This window comes from Nannobrachium achirus (genome assembly GCF_963921795.1).
Source record: "Nannobrachium achirus genome assembly, chromosome: 24".
Taxonomy (NCBI): Eukaryota; Metazoa; Chordata; class Actinopteri; order Myctophiformes; family Myctophidae; genus Nannobrachium; species Nannobrachium achirus.
This window is the reverse complement of record NC_137831.1, coordinates 41,180,774-41,203,370: the sequence shown is the minus strand read 5'-3', so window position 1 is coordinate 41,203,370 and position 22,597 is coordinate 41,180,774. Positions and strand designations below refer to the sequence as shown.

Below are 22,597 nucleotides of genomic sequence, written 5' to 3'. Positions count from 1 at the left end.
GAAAAATCACACCCGTGTGAACTGAGCGGTGGTCGTGGAGGCTGCGCAATAATTTAATTGAATTCAATTGAATTGAATTTTTGAATTGAATTGAGTGAATGAGTGAGAGAGCCACACTTGCTCACCAATAGAGAGTGAGTGTGTGTGTGTGTGTGTGTGTGTGTGTGTGTGTGTGTGTGTGTGTGTGTGTGTGTGTGTGTGTGTGTGTGTGTGTGTGCGCGCGCGCCTGGCCTGGCCTGAACGTTTGTGTGTGAGTGTGCCTGGCCTATCCTGAACAACAGTGCCCCTCCCTTAACATATGTGGTCATAAAAGGTCCTGCAGGCTACATACAGACACGCATACAGACAGACATACCCACACACACCGCCACGTATAGGAGCGTTGTGACCACCGCTCAAAAAGAGCAGTTAGCAAAAGACTATGGGCCAATTATGTCCTGACCTATATAGTGCAGGTAATGGGCTATCCCTGACCGGTGTGCTGGGTGTGTCGCCAGTCAGTACAGTCTGCGTCCTCATGTTTCAATCGCAGGCCAACTGGCCGCCTCCCACGGCAGACACCAATGCCACAGTGTATTTACACAAGACATGAGCTGGACTCTCATTTGTCTGAGGTGAAACCAAACACCTTGGCAGAGAAGAGACACAGTGTGTGTGCAGGGGACAGGGGTGTCGCACCAAATTCTGGGCCCTGGGTACAAGGATTCACTTCAATTATTTTGTGCTTTAACTATTGAAAAATAGCAGATATACAAGCTCACAGCGCGGCACCGAGTGCCGCGCTGCGAGCTTGTAGATCTGCTATTTTTGAAAAAAACGTGAAAATGTGTGCAAATCCCTCTAAGGTCTTTTGAAAAACCTATGTTTCTATGTCAGTGGTGCTCAAACCTTTTCATGTGAAGGAGCCCCAAAATGATGTGTATTTGGCCACGGACCCCCATCTCAAAATATTTAGTTCCAGGGACCCCCCAAAAGCAAAATCTAAGTTACACATGTTCGCTTAAAAAATAAATATATTCAAAGATTTGCAAACATTTTCACGACTTTTTCAAAAATAGCAGATCTACAAGCTAGCAGCGCGGCACCGAGTGCCGCGCTGTGAGCTTGTATATCTGCTATTTTTCAATAGCTTAAGTATATGAAATAATGAAGGCCCCTCCACCTTGGGCCCTAGTAACTCAGTCCCACTTTTCCCCCCCTTGTGACACCCCTGGGCGGAGGAGAGACATAGTGTGTGTGTTCATGGGGGTAGGGGGAGTCAAGGTGCAAAGGATGCTGTTTTCCATCAAAAGGCTTGGCCTCGTTTCAGAGGTAAGGTGCTGTTGATGTGGGCACCTTAAGCGAGAGAGAGGTAACAAACAGTGCTTCAAATCAGTGGCGCAGCCAGAACAGAGAAATAGGCTGGGCCTGGCAACTTCAATGAACAATAATTAATAGGCTAATACAATGCATTGAGTTCGGAGCTGCACTTCATCCCAACAACACTTTTCCTAATATAAACTAACACTCACCCTCCAAACACACAGAAGACAACTGCTGCTAGTGTAAAGGATGCATCATCGGAGCGACAGTTTATTTACTCTTAACACTTATGTTGCAATGATTTTTTCTCTTCAATGTCTCGCGTTGCCATGGTTAAAGTGATCCCTGACTAATACGATAAATATGCCTTAATACATTATAATTGTCCTCTATAACTACAATGTAAAATTAAAAACACCTTAATTATTTTATTTCTTCTAGAAATAGCTAATCTTTCACTCAACAGGGGAAATGCCCGTCGCAAGTTGATGATGTCATAAATGTCATGTGTGATCTATCCCTATGGAATTATGGCATGCATGTGCAAATAAAAACAAACTTAATACTTCATATGGTTAATATGAGCATCAACTCAATATTTCAAATGTGTTTTTTGCACATGCATTCCATAAATTTCATAGGGTTAGATCACACATGGCATTTATGACATCATCAACTTGCGACAGGCATTTCTCCTGTTGAGTGAAAGATTAGCTATTTCTTGAAGAAATAAAATATTGAAGGTGTTTTTAATTTTACATTGTAGTTATAGAGGACAATTATAATGTATTAAGGCATATTTGTCGTATTAGTCAGGGATCACTTTAACAAAGACTTCCATGTAATTGTGCAATTGTGTAAAAAGTGCACGCCCATGCCTAGATGATGCACCACGTGTGTAGATGCTGTTCACAGCTTTCAAACAAAAAAATCCGCTTGGAAATCCGTTCAGGCATTCATGATTTATCAGCCATTATGTTTTCTTCAGATGTAAACAAACATGGCTGCCATGTTTGAAAGAATGAGTTGGTATGGGGGTTAAACATGCAATTTCGCGATCGCGATCATGCCTAATACATTTCTGGAGGTCCAAAAAAATAAATTTGAAAAAAAAACTTTGAAAAAAAAAAAAAAAATTTTTTTTTTCAAAAACGGCCCAAACTCGGGAAACTCGGGGTTGGCACAGCGGTAGTACCAATACAAACTCGGGAAACTCGGGATTGGCACCATATGTGTTAATAAGCAAGACGATGATCACACACAAAAAAAAAACTAAAAATTAAATAAAATTTTGGAGCCAGTTTTAGTTTTTGGTTTTGTCCACTTTGTTTCTAGTTTATGTTTTCATAAATAGAAAATATTATTTTGGAAAACATTATGAAGTTATTGTAATTTGATATTTTGTAGATCCCACCTCTCCTCCAGATATGGGATAACACTAAAATGTGTCATGTCAAATAAGTTAGCCCTTATGCAGTTCCCTTTCCCCTTCAAAGTAAAAGCTTCCTGGTATACTTTATTTTGAAAGGTTGGACAGGAAGTAGGGTAGCTTGTTTAAGGTTACTTGTCATTCTTTCTGGGAACAAGAGAACAAAGAAAAGTTTGGTGGAGGTGAGGGAGGCATACAGTTTTTGACCTTATTATTTATTGCATTACTGTTTTTGGACCATTTCAGTTTAATTATTTACATGAACATTTTTGGAAGATAATAAATATTTCTTTGTTGCATTTCAATCGCTCTTTTCTTTTTTTATTGGAATATAATGGAGTCAAGACACCCTGGGCCTTCACCAATAGAGGTTTGGCTTAAATTCCCTCTACATAAAACATTTAATGAAAGAAAGACATTCTTTTGGCCAAAATTGGCTGCGCCGCTGCTTCAAATCCAGTCCCCAAATCCGAGGACAAAATAATCACAGTATAAGGTTGATTTCGGCCAACCCCCTGGTCTTTCCCGCTCAACTATGACAACATCAACAGCTTATCTCCGGGATCCTTCTGCCTTTCTGAATGGAGCCAGAAGGTGAAACATATTTTTTTCTGTCTGATCCAGAGGCTTTGAAAGGTCGGTCTGAAGCGCTCGGCCTGGCAAAACATGTGTCACCTCTTAAACCACTCTATGATCCACTAAGCAACATAGGCTCTAATTGGTGCCTTTAAAGATTATCATATTCCATCTTGGTCAATTTAACTTTGACCAACGCTCTTACCCATTTAGGCCTAGAATTATTGAATGCTTTAACTATTGAAAAATAGCAGATATACAAGCTCGCAGCGCGGCACCGAGTGCCGCACTGCGAGCTTGTAGATCTACTATTTTTGAAAAAGTTGTGAGCAAAAAATGTGTGCAAATCTTTGAATATATGTCTTTTTAAAGGGAAGTTTGTAACTCAAATTTTGCTTCTGGGGGGGTCCCTGGAACTAAATATTTTGAGATGGGGGGTCCGTGGCCAAATAAATATCATTTTGGAGGTCCTTCACATGAAAAGGTTTGAGAACCACTGACATGGTAGTCTCTCAAGAGCAGACTAACTGAGCTCCAGTTAAGTGAAAAGGACCTTTTCTTTGACGATGGCTGGCCAGATGGCTAGCCAGATCTAGAAACATAGGTTTTTCAGAAAACCTATGTTTTTTTCAAAAATAGCAGATCTACAAGCTCGCAGCGCGGCACTCGGTGCCGCGCTGTGAGCTTGTATATCTGCTTTTAACTTTGACCAACGCTGTCTTAAATTAACAACGTTTTTGCTGCTCAACTTGTTGCCTTTTTGTTTTTGTCTGTGGTCTACGATTTATGGTCACCGTTGTCGCAGTTACTATCAAAACCTCCGCCGGCTGTCTGCCAGTCTGTCACGTCACGTCACACTTTTGCACTACTCATTTCTCCGCCACCGTTGCCCCTATCCATGCCAAACTTTGCACACACACTCCTTGGCTGCCAAACCAATTTCTCACATGCCCCACTTCTAGCACAACCATGAGGCTGATTCTTGCAAAACACATTTTTAGACACTGCTCATACACATTTTGCCCTAAAATCACGCAAAGCGGTACACAGTAGGTCGACAGTCATATCATCATTAGGATCTGTCCCATTTAGCGCCACCATCAGGCCGATTTTTTCAAACACATTTTTGGACACTGCTCCTACAGATTTTGCCCTAACATCACGCAAAGCGGTAGACGGCATGTCTGTGTATACGGTCACTTATCTCCCGATTAGCCTACTTTATTTACATATAATATATATATATATAGAATATTAAGTTACATTCTACGCCAGATTTTCGGAGCTGCAAGTTGATCCTTCCCAGAGACCATGTTCTCTCACATTTAAGCCATTTAGGCCTAAAATTATTGAATGCTTTAACTATTGAAAAATAGCAGATATACAAGCTCACAGCGCAGCACCGAGTGCCGCACTGAGAGCTATTGTAGATCTGCTATTTTGGAAAAGTTACATTTGTAACTCAAATATTTGCTTCTGGGGGTCCCTGATACAATATTTTGAGATGGGGGTCCATGGCCAAATACATATCATTTTGGGAGTCCTTCACATGAAAAAGTTTGAGCACCGCCGACATAGAAACATATATATATATTTTTTTTTAAAACCTTAGAAGGATTCAGAAGACACTTAATAGAATCGGGTCAGAATAGCCAAAGAATTGCGCACATTTTCAAGATCTTTTCTTTTTTTTTTTTTTTGCTAAAAAAATAGCTAAAGCATACATGATACACAATAATCAGGGTTCCCACAAATCTTTACCAATTAATTTACAAAACTTTTCCAGAATATTCCAGGACTACATAACAATAATTCAGCTCAATAACAAGTCGCTAACTCCTATGCGCAATGCCCAAAGACAGGTAGTGTATGCCAGTGGTTCTCCACCTTTTCAGGCCATGACCTCCAAAATAATCATATGTGAACTGGGGAACCCCCACCCTGACGAGCCCAAAGGTTTGAGGAATTTTGTATAACACGGTTTTATTGTGAAAATAGCCGATCTACATGCTCACAAAACGCCGCCTCTAATATTTGACAACTTGGCCAATGTTTAATTTGTCATTTCAGAGGTATTAACAAAATCAATAACCAAAGACAACGCATAGCAATTTTTTCCAGGACCTTCCAGGACCCTTTTTCCAGTATTGGAAAAAAATATTTTTCAAATTTCAAAATATTTCCAGGAATTTCATGACCGTGGGAGCCCTGAATAATGCGTACCCGGTCTAATGGGCTTAAATGTATTCAGATTTGGAAGACGTGAGGGGCGCTAAACTCCCAAAAACCACATCCTTCCCCCTGACCGGGCTAGGGAATCTCTACTCGTGCCATAACGACAGCGGCCCTTCGTTAGTCCAACTGTGGTTTTGAACTGGGGCCTGATGACAGAGGCCGGTTTGGACGGTGGAGCGGAGCGGGGGGATAATATATAGTTGTGTTAATGGTCGACTTGCAGATATCCTTTTCAACCCCCGCTAACAAAACAAACAGCTGTTTGAGGGTTAAGCCGCTTAGGTCGAGTACGCATTATCGCATATTGTTATTTTATGCTTTATAACTTATTAAAAATAGCAGATCTACAAGCTCACAGCGCGGCACCGAGTGCCGCGCTGCGAGCTTGTAGATCTGCTATTTTTGAAAAAACGCGAACATTTGAATTTTGACCCGATTTTGACCCGATTTGTCCTTTTTTGAAAAACACATGTTTCTACGTCAGTGGTTCTCAAACTCTTTCATGTCAAGGACCCCTAGAATTATATGTATTTGGCTGCCGACTCCCGTCTCAAAATATTTTGTATCAGGGACCCCCCCAGAAGCAAACATTTGAGTTACAAAAGTTCTCTTTAAAAATGAGATATTCAAAGATTTGCACACATTTTCATGATTTTTCACAAATAGCAGATCTACAAGCTCGCAGTGTGGCACCGTGAGCTTGTATATCTGCTAGTTTTCAATAGTTAAAGCATTAACTAATACCCTAAATGGGTTAACTTGGTTTCTCGCTAAATAGTTGGCCCTTCTTTTGACGGACGGAGAGGCGACTGGGAGGCGCGGGGTTTAACCACATGAACCAATCGGCCTAAGTGTCCATAATCTGAGCATGATACTGTAGGCCAGTGATACTCAAACTCCGGCCCGCGGGCCGGCTGCAATTTTGACTGGCCCACCAGCTTAATGTCCTCGAAGTCACTCATCCAACAAGCTTTAAACTGAGCAGATTTGACCGTGCGTTCCCGAGATAATGGCCAAAACATCTTGAAAGCGCCCAATGATTCGCTCTTTTTTTCTTTACCAGTGGCTGTCCGACTAATTAGCATACCCAAAACGTCATTGTAGGCCTAATGCAAATCAAATATCAAAGAGAGATGTACTGTAGCTCTACTTAACAACTGCATCATTAGCCATTTGGTAGCTAAACAGTCTGGGTGTTATCCCACTTCATAGCAGGCAGACAGATATCAACCCAGACAAATAGCAGACAAATATACATTACTTTGTTTTAGTGTTTGTGTGGAATATGCTAATTGCACAGCATTATTAAAATGAGAGAAAATGTAGCAACTTACTTTGATTACAAATTGTGTAATTGACAGAATATAGCCTAAAAGGAATTCCAAGACATAAAATAATCATTTTTATCAAAAATAGTGGCCCACTGGTTCAGAAGTTTGAGTATCCCTGCTGTAGGCGAACACTTGGCAAAAGTGGGAAAACATCTGGCGAAAATAGCAGATCTACAATCTGTACAAGATCAATCAGCTTGTAGATCTGCTATCTGCTAACAAGGAGGGCACCGAGTGCATATCCCCGGGGGAACCATGCAGCGGTCAAAGGAGTATATCGTTCCTGTCAGATGGAAATCATTACTTTTATCCAAAACCATTACTTTTCAGGAAATGGAAAAAAGAACCTGTGTTCCAGTTCACCAATGTGGTTGTTAATAGTTTCATTGTCAATTGTTTGACATTATAGTATGATGAAGTAGGGCATTGTTCATTTACGACAGACAAGGTTTCTGTCGGACAGCAACCATATAGGGTCTGAGTCAGGGGTCTTCAACGTTTTCAGGCCAAGGACCCCTTAGTCGAGAAAAAGATGAAGCAGGGACCCCCACAACCTTTTCGTAGGTTCCATATAGTTTCATCTTTTGACAGCACAATCGTCAGTGTATTTTGGATTCACGTCAATTTGTGTTTTCAGATATTTAACCACTTGAACCGTCAATACTTAATAAACTTGACCTTTCACTCTGTAATTAGTCTGCTCTTTTTCCACTCTACAGCAAACCTCTTTGCCGAAAATAGCAGATCTACAAGCTCACAACGCCTCGCAGCGCTGACTGAGGACATATCTGTTTACTGCAGGGGTCTCCTCTGCCAACTGGAAGATCCAGCGACGTTTAACCCATTTAGGGCTTGTAGATCTGCCATTTTTGAAAAAGTCATGAAAATGTGTGCAAATCTTTGAATATATGTATTTTCAAAGCAAACGTTTGCAACTCAAATTTTGCTTCTGGGTGGTCCGACTGGTCCCTGGAACTAAATATTTTGAGATGGGGGTCCGAGGCCAAATACATATCATTTTGGGGGTCCTTCACATGAAAAGGTTTAAGAACCACTGACATAGTAGTCTCTCGAGAACAGACTAACTGAGCTCCAGTTAAGTGAAAAGGACCTTTTCTTTGACGATGGCTGGCCGGATTGCTGACATATAGAAACATAGGTTTTTTCAAAAAACCTCCGAAGGATTCAAAAGACACTTATAGAATCGGGTCAAAATTCTAATTTTCAGGATTTTTCAAAAATAGCAGATCTACAAGCTCACAGCGCGGCACTCGGTGCCGCGCTGTGAGCTTGTATATCTGCTATTTTTCAATAGTTAAAGCATAAAATAATGATACACAACAATGTGTACCCGTTCTGAATGGGTTTTAATCACGAGTACATAACGTGGAAACGGATTGATTTCTTGGAGCTTCTCTCGCCATGGCGCCGGTGCTCAAACGGCAGAGGAGTTATTTTGGGATTAAGGCGTAGGACAAGTCCAACTGGAAGGCTGCAGCAAACCACTATTAGCATTAGCATTAGCTCCGAGGCTTCTCTGTGGTCTTTTGCCGAGAGCAAGCAGGCAGTGTTGGTGGGGAAGTTACTTTGAAAGCGTAACTTGTACAGTTACAATGGCAGTAACTTGATCAAGTTAGTTATACCCCTGGAGAAATGTTACATAGAAAAAGTAACTTGAGTAACTTGAGTTACTTTTTTTTTTTCAGCGTTAAATTGAGAGTGTACATTTGGTGTACATGAAACAAAATATAATATCCTACAAAAAAAAGTCAGCAGAAAATATGCCTCTCAACTGAGTTTTATAGTTTTGATCACATCTCTTGTAAAAATAGAAAAAGACTGATGCCTTGTGGACACACATTTTGTTTTTGATAAAACCTGTTCATTCTGGACTGAAATGACCATATATGGACATATACAAGCTTACAGCACGGCACCAAGTGCCTCGCTGTGAGCTTGTAGATCTGCTATTTTTGAAACATGTTCACAAAGTTTTGTGCGACAGATGTTTCTGCCTGACAGTGATGATACTTTAGTGATTATGTTGCGAGGAAAACGTTGAGATAATAGCCATTTTGGTTAGAACTGACTGAAAATAACTTTGTTCTTCAAGTTTAAAATGATAATAAATATTTTGTCCAAATAAATTCCAAATATTATCAAATGATCTCGCGGCACCCCTGGACTGCCGTCGCGGCACCCCAGGGTGCCCTGTCACCGTCACCCACTTTGAAAACCCCTGGGGCAAGGTGGCGCAGTGGTTAGCGCTTCGCCTCACAGCTAGAAGGTCCTGGGTTCGATTCCCGCCGGGGGACGCTGTGGGTGCTGGGGCGTGTTTCTCCCTCCGTGTCATCAGCGCCCACACCCTAGGTGAGGTCGGCGATAGGGCCTTTCTGTGTGGAGTTTGCATGTTCTCCCCGTGTCTCCTAGGGTTGATACCCTCACAAAAACATGCAGTAATCCTGGTCTCAATAATGCCTCCCCCTGGCCAGCCGGGGCGCCTGATGGAGGGGAAAGGAACTGGTTGGAATAACGTGTTCCTTCCACGCGCTACGTCCATCCCGGGGAAAATCCACCCTGTCAGGTGAAAAGAAACAACTTGGACTACTCATGCATATAAGGAAGCATGAGGTCAGTCCGTTGTCTCCCCAGGCGCGGCAGAGGGAGAGCAGAGCCCAGGATTACATAGGCAATTGGCACTGGGTGAAAATGGGTTGCAAAATCGTGGGATAAAAATTGGAAAAAAAAAGAAAACCCCTGGAGTAGAGCCCCCTCTGGCTGGTACCTAGTAGAACTGTCACAAACACCTTATCGTAATTATTTGAGTTAATCGCAATTATTTGATATCATCGCAGCTATTTTTGCTTAATCATCATACTCGTTTCCATGTTGATAAATGTTCATACGTTAGATTTTCTTTATATACAGTAAAAGTTCATATAGCATATCTGTACACTCACAAACCAGCAGGATGATTTTTTTAAAGGACAATTCTTTTTTTTTTTTTTACAACAAGGGTTTGCATTTTAATTCTTTGTAATAAGAGAAAAGAAAGCTTGAGTGTTAACATTAATTTACTTTGTTCTTTGTCGTTTCTTTTAGCACGTTTAGCGATTTTGATTTCAGTGGGTGGGGGCATGCGTACAAGTGGCTAAATATGTATTTTTAGATACAATAAGCCAGCGATTTCTTTATTACTAGTTACAGTAACACAACTAGCCCCCAGAATTAAGCTTATTTTAAACCTCATCCATTTTAAGTGTGGATTAATGACCCCTAATTAATCCACACTGTGTTCCAGAGTTATGAACTCTGGAACACATGGATACATTCTTTATTCTGAATGAATGTTTTTATCTGGAGGGCCGAATTGTGATGTGAAGCTTGACCAATCCTCAAAGTATCCAATCATCAGACCGGGACGGACACCACACATATATTCTGGACGTACGGGACAGATTCTGGACGTATGGGACAGATTCTGGACATACAGGACAGATTCTGGACTGAAATGACCATATACAGTATAGTGATAGCTACACCTTTGCTATACATATTAATTAAACTGTTACATGACATTTGATCGTCAATCTTAATCTTCTTTAAAACTTAAATGTAAAATTATAACTTCGCTCGTAACTTCTTGTAACTTGAGCCAAAAATGACCCAAAAAGTATCTCAGTTACTTGACGAGTTACAGAATGATGAATGTAACTCCTGTTACCGGCAAGTTACAGCAAAATGTAACTTAGTTACGTAACTCAGTTATATGTAACTTTAACTTCCCCAGCACTGAGCATTAGCTCTGGGGCTCTCTCTGTGGTCTTGCCACAGAGAGCAAGCTGGGGCTGCATGTCGGTAATGGAGAATAAAAAGGTAAAGAACGGTCTGTTTTATGGATCCAGACAGGAAGGGAACCTCTCAGGGGAAAGAGAGGGAGAGAGAGAGAGACGGAGTAGAGAATTTAACATGAGAAAGAACAACCTGCATGCAGGGACGCGCAGAGAATGTTAGAGAGGCAGGGGCTGACATTTCGAAAAGGGCCTATTGGTGAAAATATTGAAAATAGCAGACCTCCGAGCTCACAACGCGTCGTGAGCTTGGAGGTCGGCTATTTTCAGTACTTGATACCACACTAAACTAAGCATAAAAAAGGCAATGCTGGAGATGTGGCGTAACGGCATGGATTTCTCCGCCGTGAGGGCAATTCTTTCAACATAAGATGCTGCATTCATGTTCAGGAGTTTGGGAATGAAGGCAATTCTCTTGAATGCTGCCTTCAGGTATGGCATGGAAAGAGGGGCATTTGCATTTCTTTCACCATAGTGAAAACTGCATTCATGGTCTGGAGAGGGCACTTTTTTACAGACGGATAAAAGGGCAGGGGCTCAAGCCCCCTTTCATGTCTATGTGTGCACGTGCCTGCCTGCATGAGAAAGAGAGAGAGAGAGAGAGAGAGAGAGAGAGAGAGAGAGAGCGTGAGCAGGAGTTAAAAGTGAATGAGCGAGTGTGAGAGATCGAGAGCAACAGAGAGAGAGAGAGAGAATGAGACAACATGAAGGACTAAGTGAGAGAGACAGAACTTTTTGGAACATTTTGCACATACATAGTGTGGTAGAATTTGAGCTTATTTTCAAATATCGCCGGAAAGAATTAGCGTGACCTTTTAGGAGAGACTGAATACATTAAATCTCCCAATACTCCAACGAATGTAGCTGAACATGGTGAATGCTGAATTTCCAGTTACGGTAGGGAGTTACTACAGGGGTCCTCCAAATCTTTGAGTGATAACAACTTTCTTCTTCTTTTTTATAATAACCACTTGAACCCTAGCGTCCATATTCTGAGAACAAAAATAGCAGATCTACAAGATCTACGAGTTTGTAGATCGGCTATTTTTGGCAAAGAGGTTTTGTGGAGAAAAAGACCAGACTAAGTACAGAGTGAGACGTTTATTAACCTCTTGAACCCCATTGCCCCCGCCGGCGGGGGCAAAAGGTGTTGACCTCTGAACAGCTGTCAATAAATGTCAATAAATCAATAGAGACCAAATAAAAGTACAATTTCATTGTTGATTATTGTTACAGTGGTCCTACAGTATAGTAATCAGTTGCCATTGTACTTTTCATCCATACATTACTCATATTACAGTATTATTACTACTTATTGTTACTCGTTTTTATCATTTTTCACCCTATACTTTAACATTACTAATATTACAGCACTACTCTCACTAAAACATCTGTAGAGTTTACATAGTTTGGAATATATTCATACAATTTTGCCTATCAATTGATGACACCTTGGTGAACAATTTCTCTATTCAATATTTATGTTTTCAATGAGGTCTTGAGGCTCATTCACTATTCAGAAGGCAAATTTTCCATAGGCGGAGGTCTTTTTCAATCCTCTTTTCCTAGCTAAATAATCACAGCAGGACAATTTGGTAAGAGAAATGTGATGTTTTACACTGCATTTGTGAATTTTCAGGGGTTAGCTGACATTTGGTGGGACAAGATTAGCCACAATCATTGTAGTTTTGTGTCCACAACTGTTCCAATTTGGGCATACATTTTAGGCGGATTTTTCCCCTGGACCCCCCTGGGGCTAAGTATTGACGGTTCAAAGTGGTTAAACATCTGGAAACACAAATTGACACGAACCCAAAATACCCTGATGATTGTGCTGTCAAACGACGAAACTATGGTATCTATGGGTTGTGGGGGTCCCTGCTTCATCTCTCTCTCGACTAAGGGGTCCTTGGCCTGAACACGTTGAAGAGCCCTGCTCTAAAGTAAAAAAGAAAGTGCATGGCTGACACATGGATGCCTTATGACACAGTCGCAGATAGAACGAGCAGGGCAGATAGCACGAGTTCTATTGCAGGCGTTGTTCCACCGCAACGCGGCAATCTTTGCGTGCACTTCCAAAATTAACTTGTTAGATTGTGGTCGAATGCCGGGCGGGGAGGAGAGAGACACTGTCAGAGTTTAACCACTTCAGAACGGGTACACCTTATTGTGTATCATTATTTTATGCTTCAACTATTGAAAAATAGCAGATATACAAGCCCACAGCGCGGCACCGAGTGCCGCGCTGCAAGCTTGTAGATCTGCTATTTTTGAAAAATCTTGAAAATTATAATTTTGACCGATTCTATAAGTGTCTTTTGAATCCTTCTAAGGTTTTTGGAAAAACCCCATGTTTCTATGTCAGCAATCTGGCCAGCCATCGTCAAAGAAAAGGTCCTTTTCACTTAAATGGAGCTCAGTTAGTCTGTTCTTGAGAGACTACTATGTCAGTGGTTCTCAAACCTTTTCATGTGAAGGATATTTATTTGGCCACGGACCCGCATCTCAAAATATCTAGTTCCAGGGACCACCCAGAAGCAAAAATTGAGTTACAAACGTTCGCTTTAAAAATACATATGTTCAAAGATTTGCACACATTTTCACAACTTTTTCAAAAATAGCAGATCTACAAGCTCGCAGCTGTGAGCTTGTATATCTGCTATTTTTCAACGGTTAAAGCATTCAATAATTCTAGGCCTAAATGGGTTTAACCACTTGAACCCCAGCAAATTCTGGTGGGGGGAACATCGGCCAAAGATAGTGGCTCACAATGCGACGCATTGTGAGCTTGTGGATCAGCTATTTTTGGAGAAGATATTTGGTGTAGAAAAAAGGGTACGGAGCCAACTATAAGGTCCAGTTTACTAAGTCAAGAGGGTTAGTGGTTAAGCGTCAACCAGGGCTCTGAATTATTTCCATGTTAAAAAAAAAATTGCATTCTGTCCAGACCTTGCATTCTTGACTGGAAATCAGTGTGTTGACAGTCATGTAAGTCAGCACTCTATAGCTGACTATTCACAACAGCAGAGCAGTGTTGTTTTTGACAGCAAATTTTGATTTAGTTTTAGTCATAGTCTTTTGAATAAAATGTCTTTTAGTTTTAGTCATAATTTAATCACCTGAAAAGTTACATTTTAGGCGACTAAATATAAGATTTTAGGCGACTAAATCCACAGTTGATTTAGTCAACTGAAATGAATTTTGGCAGGCCTTGATGGCATCGTAATGACTGATTTTACACTTGGTTTTGTGCTGAAAATAGCCGATCTACAAGCTCACAACGCGTCGCAGTGAGCTTGTAGATCGGCTATTTTCAACACGCAACACGCAACACGTGAGCAACGAAACATAAAATGACTCTCTTCTCCACTAGTTCCTCCCTAACGTTTTAGTCTAGTTTTTATTTTGTTGACAAATTTGTCAGTATATTTAGACTTAGTTTTAGTCATCACAGCTTAGTTTTGTGGGGAAAAAAACGCAGACGACCAACATTTTTCGTCAGTTTTAGTCGACGAAATAAACACTGCAGCAGAGAGACAGGAAAACTGGGGAAAAAAATCTCAGTTCTCTCTTCTGTGTCCTCCCTGGCAGACGGGCTGGTCCAAGCAGGGCTACGACCATGTGAGAGAGCCTCAGGCTACCGGAGAAGCCGCAGGGATTTGCGAGTCTGCAAAACGTATGCAGCCATGACTGAAGAATGTCCATGCATACCGTCATGACGAGGGTACAGCTCCGGATATGTGGGTCACATGCTTATTTTACTTTATTAAAGGGGCCCCACTATGCTTTTCAAAATATATATTTTATATAAATATTGGTCCATAATACGGTTTTATGCAGTTTTTAGCCTAAACAACCAGTAGGATATTGAAATGTCATGTTCTGTCTGTCTCTAATTCCAAGCCGTTTCAGATGCAATACCAAAATGCCCTTTGTTGGCAACGGGGCACTGTATTTGGGCTAAAATTGGAACGATACGGAGAATATCAGAGAACCACGATGAGAACCATGTAGAGTCAATCGTAATCAACTCTGTATCGTTCCAATTTTCGTACCACTTTACATCATATACTGTATATAGTCTCAATAGAATATAGCCTCCCAAAAAGTACCGCCCAATAGGAAATGGGCCCTGGTGTGACCTCACACCAGTCCTCATTTCAGGAGAGAACCGTTCGGACACACTCACTCACAAAATCACTGAAATGAAAGGCAAGGCTTAGAGTTAATGAATGGGGTTTTTTGGGGGGCTGGAAGAGACACTGGGAAGACAAAAAAAACAAGAACAAAAAAAAGAAAAATGTGAAATTCATGGTGGGGCCCCTTTAAATCTATAAACTTACAATGCAATGTGACGCGTTGTGCAATGGGCTCGTAGATAGGCTATTAGTGCCTGACACAGTCCTACGGCGAAGTATACATCAGGCTTTAGGTGATCATGTCGGTCATGAGAGGTGAGAGTTTCTGCATGTGTGTGCGTTTGGTGTGTGTGTGTGTGTGTGTGTGTGTGTGTGTGTTTGTATAAATTAAGGTGGGTGTGTTGCGGTACAAAATGGAGTGGGACGGGTTCCCCCCGAGTATAATGAACAGGGGTGTCAATTGGGTATGGCAGGGGTATGCAGCTGCCATACCCTGGGTCCAGGGGGAAAATGAAAGTTACTTTTAAATATAAATCCATGAATGTCTCTTTGTCTATCTGTGCTGGTTATTATGTTGTTAAATTGCAGAAAATAAAGTGCAAAATCTTACAAAATGGTCACTTTAACAAGGTATTAGAATTATATTCTCCACACTTCTATTCTCCCCATCTTGACAAAATGGTATATTCCCAGGTTCTGCAGGTCAGCTGCACAGGTGCAATGCATTATTGTTAATCGTGGCACGTTTACTAACATGCCAAGTTTAGCTGCACTTGAACAACCGTTCCAGGCTGCCATATCCAGCCCAAGAAACCATAGAAACAGGGGAAAAAAATAGAATGTACTTCATAAAATAAATGTATCATGCCTGTTGCTAAGGTAGACACCAGTCATGTTGCCATACCTTAGCTTTTTCTGAACTGACGCCACTGATAACGAACATGCCGTTCTCACATGAGTGCACCTCGAGATCCCTTCATCCTTCGAACACGCCACCACCTCTGAGTCGCTCCGAGCAGTTTGGGTTTTGCTGCATCGCGCCCAAAAAGTGCCCCGGGACGCGGGAACCGGTACGTCTGGTTGCGAGCGGGCCCATCACGTTCCTGACACTAACAGGGTTGCTAAACCTTTCTCTGTGTCATGCCACACGTGAGAGGGAGACCACATGACAGCATGAGATTTCCCACTGGGTGAAATCTTATCGTATATTCTAGCGTTGGAAGAAAATCCGCATATCAACACAAAGGCATTCCCCCCCCCCATTTATTTACAAGCTCACAAGCTAATTATGAAATACTTTAGAAGAAAACGTTGTAATTGTTTAATTTTTTTCTGAAAAGTTGTTGATTTCTTTGTTCTTTTGAATCTTCTGAAATTAGATAGAAACCCCCCCCAAAAAAGGGATAATTAAGTGTGACCCACGGAAATCGGTCCGCGAACTACAAATGGGTCCCCACCCACTGTTTGGGAAACAGCAATCTGAGTTCCAAGAGGTTCTTTTTTTCGCCACTAGGGAAACAGTGACTTAGAACAGGACTCTTCAACAGGGGGTCCGGGACCCCTAGGGGGTCCTCAGAGTTACCTCCAAATCTTCCAATCCTTGTTTATATTAACAACTTGAACCCTAGTGTCCATATTCTGTAAACTGTAGCCAAAAATAGCAGATCTATTTTTTTAGCAAAGAGCTTTGGTGTAGAGGGGAAAAAGAGCAGACTAAGTACAGAGTGAAAGGTCATGTTTATTAAGTATTGACGGTTCAAGTGGTTAAATATCTGAAAACGCACATTGACATGAATCTAAAATACACTGATGATTGTGCTGTCAAACAATGAAACTATATGGAATCTATGATAAGGTTGTGGGGGTCCCTGCTTCATCTCTCTCTCTCAACTAAGGGGTCCTTGGCCTGAATGTGTATTTTATCGTGATTACCTGTCAAGATGCCGTAGTAGCGCTTGCAGCGCACGCTGTCCCGTACCAGGAGGGTGTAGGCCACGCCCCCTTCTTCAAACTCAATGTGGATGCTCTGAGAACCCAACCCCACCTCCAGGTAACTCAGGTCCGTGATTGGATGGCTGTCCCTCTTCTGCAGCCAATCAGAGAGCTGGCTTCCGCTGGGTAGGGAAACAAGGGGGAAAGGGATCAGTGGGTGCAACACAGTAGTGAACACAGTAGTGATGATAAATCGCGATATACAATATTATCGCGATAATCAAATTCCATTATCCTGGGGTGGGACATTTGCCAAAAAAATAGCAGATCTACAAGTTCGGCTATTTTTTTGCAGACATTTGATATAGAGTGAAAAAAGACTATCTAGTACGTATATTATAAGTAACTTTTACCAACTAGAAATACTGTTCCTTCGAAACAGTGTGGGCTCGCTTCCACTCAAAAAATAATATAGTAAAAGGTGTCAGGCAATGCTCTCTTTCATTTTACTGACGGGCCCAGTCCGGCCTGTTCGAAGTGGAGCGGTGAAACTGAGCAGCTATACCCTGTGTGTGTATGTACTGTACTGTACTGTACCATACTGTACCGTACCTTACTGCACCGTACCTTACTGTACTGTACCTTACTGTACTGTACCTTACTGTACTGTACCTTACTGTGCTATGCTGTACTGTACCTTACTGTACTGTACTTCGCTGTACTCTACTGTACCTTACTGTAATGTACATTACTGTACTGTACTCTACTGCACTTTACTGTACTCTACTGTACACTACTGTACCTTACTGTACTGTACTTTACTGTACTGTACCTTACTGTACTGTACTGTACTTTACTGTACCTTACTGTACTGTACTTTACTGTACTCTGCTGTACCTTACTGTACTGTACTCTGCTGTACCGTACTGTATTGTACTTTACTGTACCTTGCTGTACTGTACTTTAATGTACTCTACTGTACCTTACTATACCTTACTGTACTGTACTTTAATGTACTCTACTGTACCTTACTGTACCTTACTGTACTGTACTTTAATGTACTCTACTGTACCTTACTATACCTTACTGTACTGTACTCTACTGTACCCGACTACCTTACTGTACCTTACTGTACTCTACTGTACCAGACTGTACCTTATTGTACTGTACTTTGCTGTACTCTACTGTACCTTGCTGTACTGTATCTTACTGTACTGTACTCTACTGTACCTTACTGTACACTACTGTATTGTACCTTACTGTACTGTACCTTACTGTACTGTACCTTACTGTACTTTACTGTACTCTACTGTACCTAACTGTACTGTACTGTACATATTCGATGTGTTCTATATCTATGAATTCTATGTGTGTTCCCCCCTTCCCTCTTGTAACCTGAGACTTTGGTGATGATTATGACACTTCGCTCTACAGAAATTTGTATTAATAATAAAATCTGCAAAGTAACAAATAACTAAAGCTGTCAAATTCTGTAATTGTAGCGGAGTAAAAGTAATAAAAATGAAAAGCCTGTCAACTGATCTCCCTGACAACCAACAACAACCAACAAAATGGCTGACTGTCCCCTCAGGCCACTGGGACCTACAGTAAAATCCTTAAATTCTATAGCCTGAAGGGACAGTCCGTCCTTCCACTGGTTGCCGCCGGTTGCCAGGGACATATCACAACCAATCAGGATCCTAAAACTTGATTCTTTTAAAGTTACATTTCTCTAAAACTACAAAACATTTCAAAATGAAAAATACAAGCACACGTGTCCACAGCAAGCTGAACACATAACCATTTGAATGGTGTTGAAAGGTGTAAGTGTGTAGGAGTTGAATCGCGCCAAAGTTTTGAGGAGATACTGACTGACTGACTATAAATAATGAAGATAACATACGTGTGCTCGCCTTCCAGGCGAGCCCACAATTATAGAGGGTTTAAGTGGTACCGGATATGCAGCTCGGCAAATAAATGATGGAGGACGATATCACAATAAATAAAATCTCCACGATACGATTATCAAACGATAATGGCGATTATCGTCCCATCCCTTGTGCATAGATCTTGTATGGTGGTATATATTTGGTGTTGGAAAAAAGACAGAGAAGCTTCACACTGTTAGTCTTTTTCGCAGCTTTGATAAGGTGGCAACAATGGCACCACATGTTTCCTATGTGCGAACAAGTGAACATTCACTATCCCAGTAGCGTCATGTGGCGGCCCCAAACTGTGGAATAAACTCCCTGTCGCACTTAGAACTACAGACTCACTCCCTAGCTTCCGCCGTGGACTGAAGACTCACCTTTTCAGACTCCACCTAAACCCATAGCACTAGTGAAACACTCAATGACCATACATGAAGCTAGTAGCATTCTTTTGGTTTTTAGATACTTTTTTACTGATTATATTGTTTTTCTAGATTGATATTCATATGCATTTGTTATATTGTTGTTGATGTTCTGACATATTATCTTGTTTATTATAGTGATGTATTATCTGCTTATTGTTAGTCGCTTTGGATTAAAAGCGTCTGCTAAATGCCTAAACTGTAAACTGTAAACTGAGAACGAGTTCAATGAGAGAGAAGAACTACGATGGTCGGGCGACCTTAGGCTTAAGGGGGGAGAGAGCGACCATAGGTTTAGTGAGCGAGAGAACGTGACAGTAAAGCTGCCTCATGATATACCCGTGGCAAAAAAATAAAAATAAAACTAAAAGGTTCCAAGGATCAACATGCTTGCCCGGAGCTAGACACGTACATGACATGTGCGATAAGATTCGACTGTATATTTTTCATCGCAGAACTTATATAACACCATATTATTATGCCATTTTGCTGGGCTTCTGTCCAAAATAGCATATCGTCGTTGTCGGGTGGAAACCTCGTATCTCCAAGTTTCAAAAGTGTGCGTTCTTTCACAAAGTAAAGCCCTGCTTCATCATACAAGGCCGTCGCACAAAAGTAGTGAAAACAGCAGATTTACAAGCACACAACGCCTCGCGAGGCGTTGTGTGCTTGAAGATCGGCTGTTTTCACTACTTTAAATCATTATTAAAATGATAAATGCAAAACCAATGGTTTTGGACATACAAGGTTTTCACCCGACAACGGCGATGTACTAGGCTCCCCAACCTCCAAGGACACTTTCCAATATTTTCACGTGGGGGGTTAAGTAACTGATTACATATTTATTCACCCTCAATGTTCACTGTCACGGTATAAAAAGGTACGGTATACTTGCATCACATAGTGGGGATATGAATATCTGATGTTGCCCTGTTATCTGAAATCTTCAATTGTTTTTATTAACCAGGCCATGCAATTCATTTTCTGTAGGCTGCTTGCTTAATCTAACAAATAGTAACAGCAATACAATACAATATGAAAAATCATCACCTACAAATGCTTGCATGAAAATCTGTTACGCACAAAGACAGAAATAAACAGGTGAGATATATAAATCTGCATGTTGGTCATTTATACATTCAGGGACTTGCAGAGAATGTTAGAGAGGCAGGGGCTGACATGTCTAAAAGGGCCTTTTGGTGGAAATATCGAAAATAGCAGACCTCCAAGCTCACAACGCGTAGCGCTGCGACGCGTTGTGAGCTTGGAGGTCAGCTATTTTCGGTGCTTGATACCACACTGAACTAAGCATAATCAAGTCAATACAATGTGCCGTAACGGCATGAATTTCTACACAGAGAGGGCAATTCTTTCAACATAAGACACTGCATTCAAGTTCGGGAGGCAATTCTCTTGAATGCTGCCTTCAGGTATGGCATGGAAAGGGGGCATTTGCATTTCTTTCACCATAGTGAAAACTGCATTCATGGTCTTGAGAGGGCACTTTTTTTTGTGTCTATGAATGAATAAATGAATGAATGAACGAATGAATGAATGACATTTTGATGTCCGTGACATGCCACAATTTGGCCCATCCCATATGGGATTATATGACACATTAGACATCAAAGTGAACTGACATCAATAGTCTTTCTGGCGTTCAAGCTACACCCTTGTTATACATTAACAAATCCATAAACAATACATCATGAACAAAATAATCTCAAATAAAACAATGCTATTTTACATGTATATGGCCCTCCTTCTCATTGACCAAGCTTTCTCTCTTTTTGTCTATGTGTGCATGTGCCTGTATTCAGTCATTGGCAACTGACAGCATTACGCATGAGTTGGTGGGATGACGTAGAAAGGACCATGAATCTCACTTTCCAACCGTTGGTCAGTGTAGCCTACGTGTCACATGGTAGCTGAGGTCGAGTTCCTTAAACAGCGGGAACGTTTATTTCCACCGATTCATTCTCATTCATTTAATGCTATTTGTGTCATGATGAGTACATCATGACACAGCTGAGCGAGCCACGCGAGAGACCAAACCTTGACTCCTCGGACGTCAAGAACTACAGACCGCTATGTATCACTCCTTTCCTTTCTTTCCGAAACCACTGAACACGTTTCCAACCAGCTTTCTCTCCATCTATCACAGAACAACCACAACCAGTCAGGATTCAAACCAGCCTACTTCACGGAAACTGCACTCCTTCCTTGCAGTCACAGAATCGCCCAATGCTGCCTCCCACTCTGCAGTCCTGATTCTACTCGAGTGTTAGCAGAATACATACAAGTAGTAGTAGTAGTAATAAGGCATAGGACTCTGGGTGTAAATAGTGTAAATAGTACATGTGCTCTTTATATAATAATTATTTAATACTCTTATGTGTCGTGTTAGTGTCAGGTTTTTTGTGGGTTTTCCTTTTCTATGTATGTTGCTGTATTTTCTTTTTTGCTTGTTTCATCTGTATGTAGTATAGTATTGTCCTGTACATGTTGTTTTGTATGTCTCTTTAAAAAATGAAAAACAAAAATAAACATATTGTTTAAAAAAAGAAATAAGGCAAACTGCTTGTTTTTAATTGTTGCGACCAGGGGTTGCAGTTTACCATGAGAAATGTCACAGCTTGTCTCCGTGTGTGTACACATTTATCGATGGATGGGTTGGTTCCCTTGATGCATCATTGTGACATCACAGGTGACATCACAGGTGACATCACCTATGTAAAAGTCCATATATGGGTATTCCCCAGAATCCCTTTTATGGCCATATATGAAGATCCCTGATGTCATCGATACATATCACTGGCCAGATGGCCAAGACATGGCCCCCGTGGCTGGTTCAGATAGGGATCTCCATGTATGGGCATAAAATCTATTGTATGTTGTGATGTCATGTCAACCACTCTAACAGAATCCCTTTTATGCCCATATATGGAGATCCCTAATGTCATCAATATTAAGCCCATGTCTAACAGGACTTCATATGGGAATACCCATATATGGAGGAAGACAGCCCATACTGTATCTGTACGGTTGGTTCAGACAGGGATCTCCATGTATGGGCATAAATGGGATGTCTATATACAGTGTATGGATCTCCATATGGGTAACTGGTCCGATATACATCACTGGCCAGATGGCCAAGAATTGGCGCTGAATTGGCCTTGCATGTCGCCCTGAGGCATCTTACTAGTGAATAGACCTCCCGCTTCAATAGACATTGTGGCACATGTAATAGGAGGCACGGCCTGCCCCGATTAATATGGGTTGATCACTGCAAGCACACTGTCACAACTGTAGGTCTGCTATTTCCCAAACAATCATGAAATAAATATTTACAAATACAGAATATCCGTGAAACATTTAACAACACAAATATTGTATGTGCGTCCCTGAAACTAAATATGATCAGATTGGGATCCATGGCCAAATACATG

The 22,597-nt window shown here is 41.3% G+C and overlaps 1 protein-coding gene across 1 annotated transcript in view; it reads right to left on the bottom strand.

Annotated features, from left to right (window-relative positions):
- Window positions 1-22,597, bottom strand: part of stk11ip (serine/threonine kinase 11 interacting protein) — a 117,419-nt gene that overhangs the window by 17,604 nt on the left and 77,218 nt on the right. Inside the window, exon 26 of the mRNA XM_080720561.1 lies at window positions 16,796-16,977. Within this exon, the coding sequence (XP_080576687.1) occupies window positions 16,796-16,977 (182 nt within the window). The remainder of the gene's footprint in view (window positions 1-16,795; window positions 16,978-22,597) is intronic.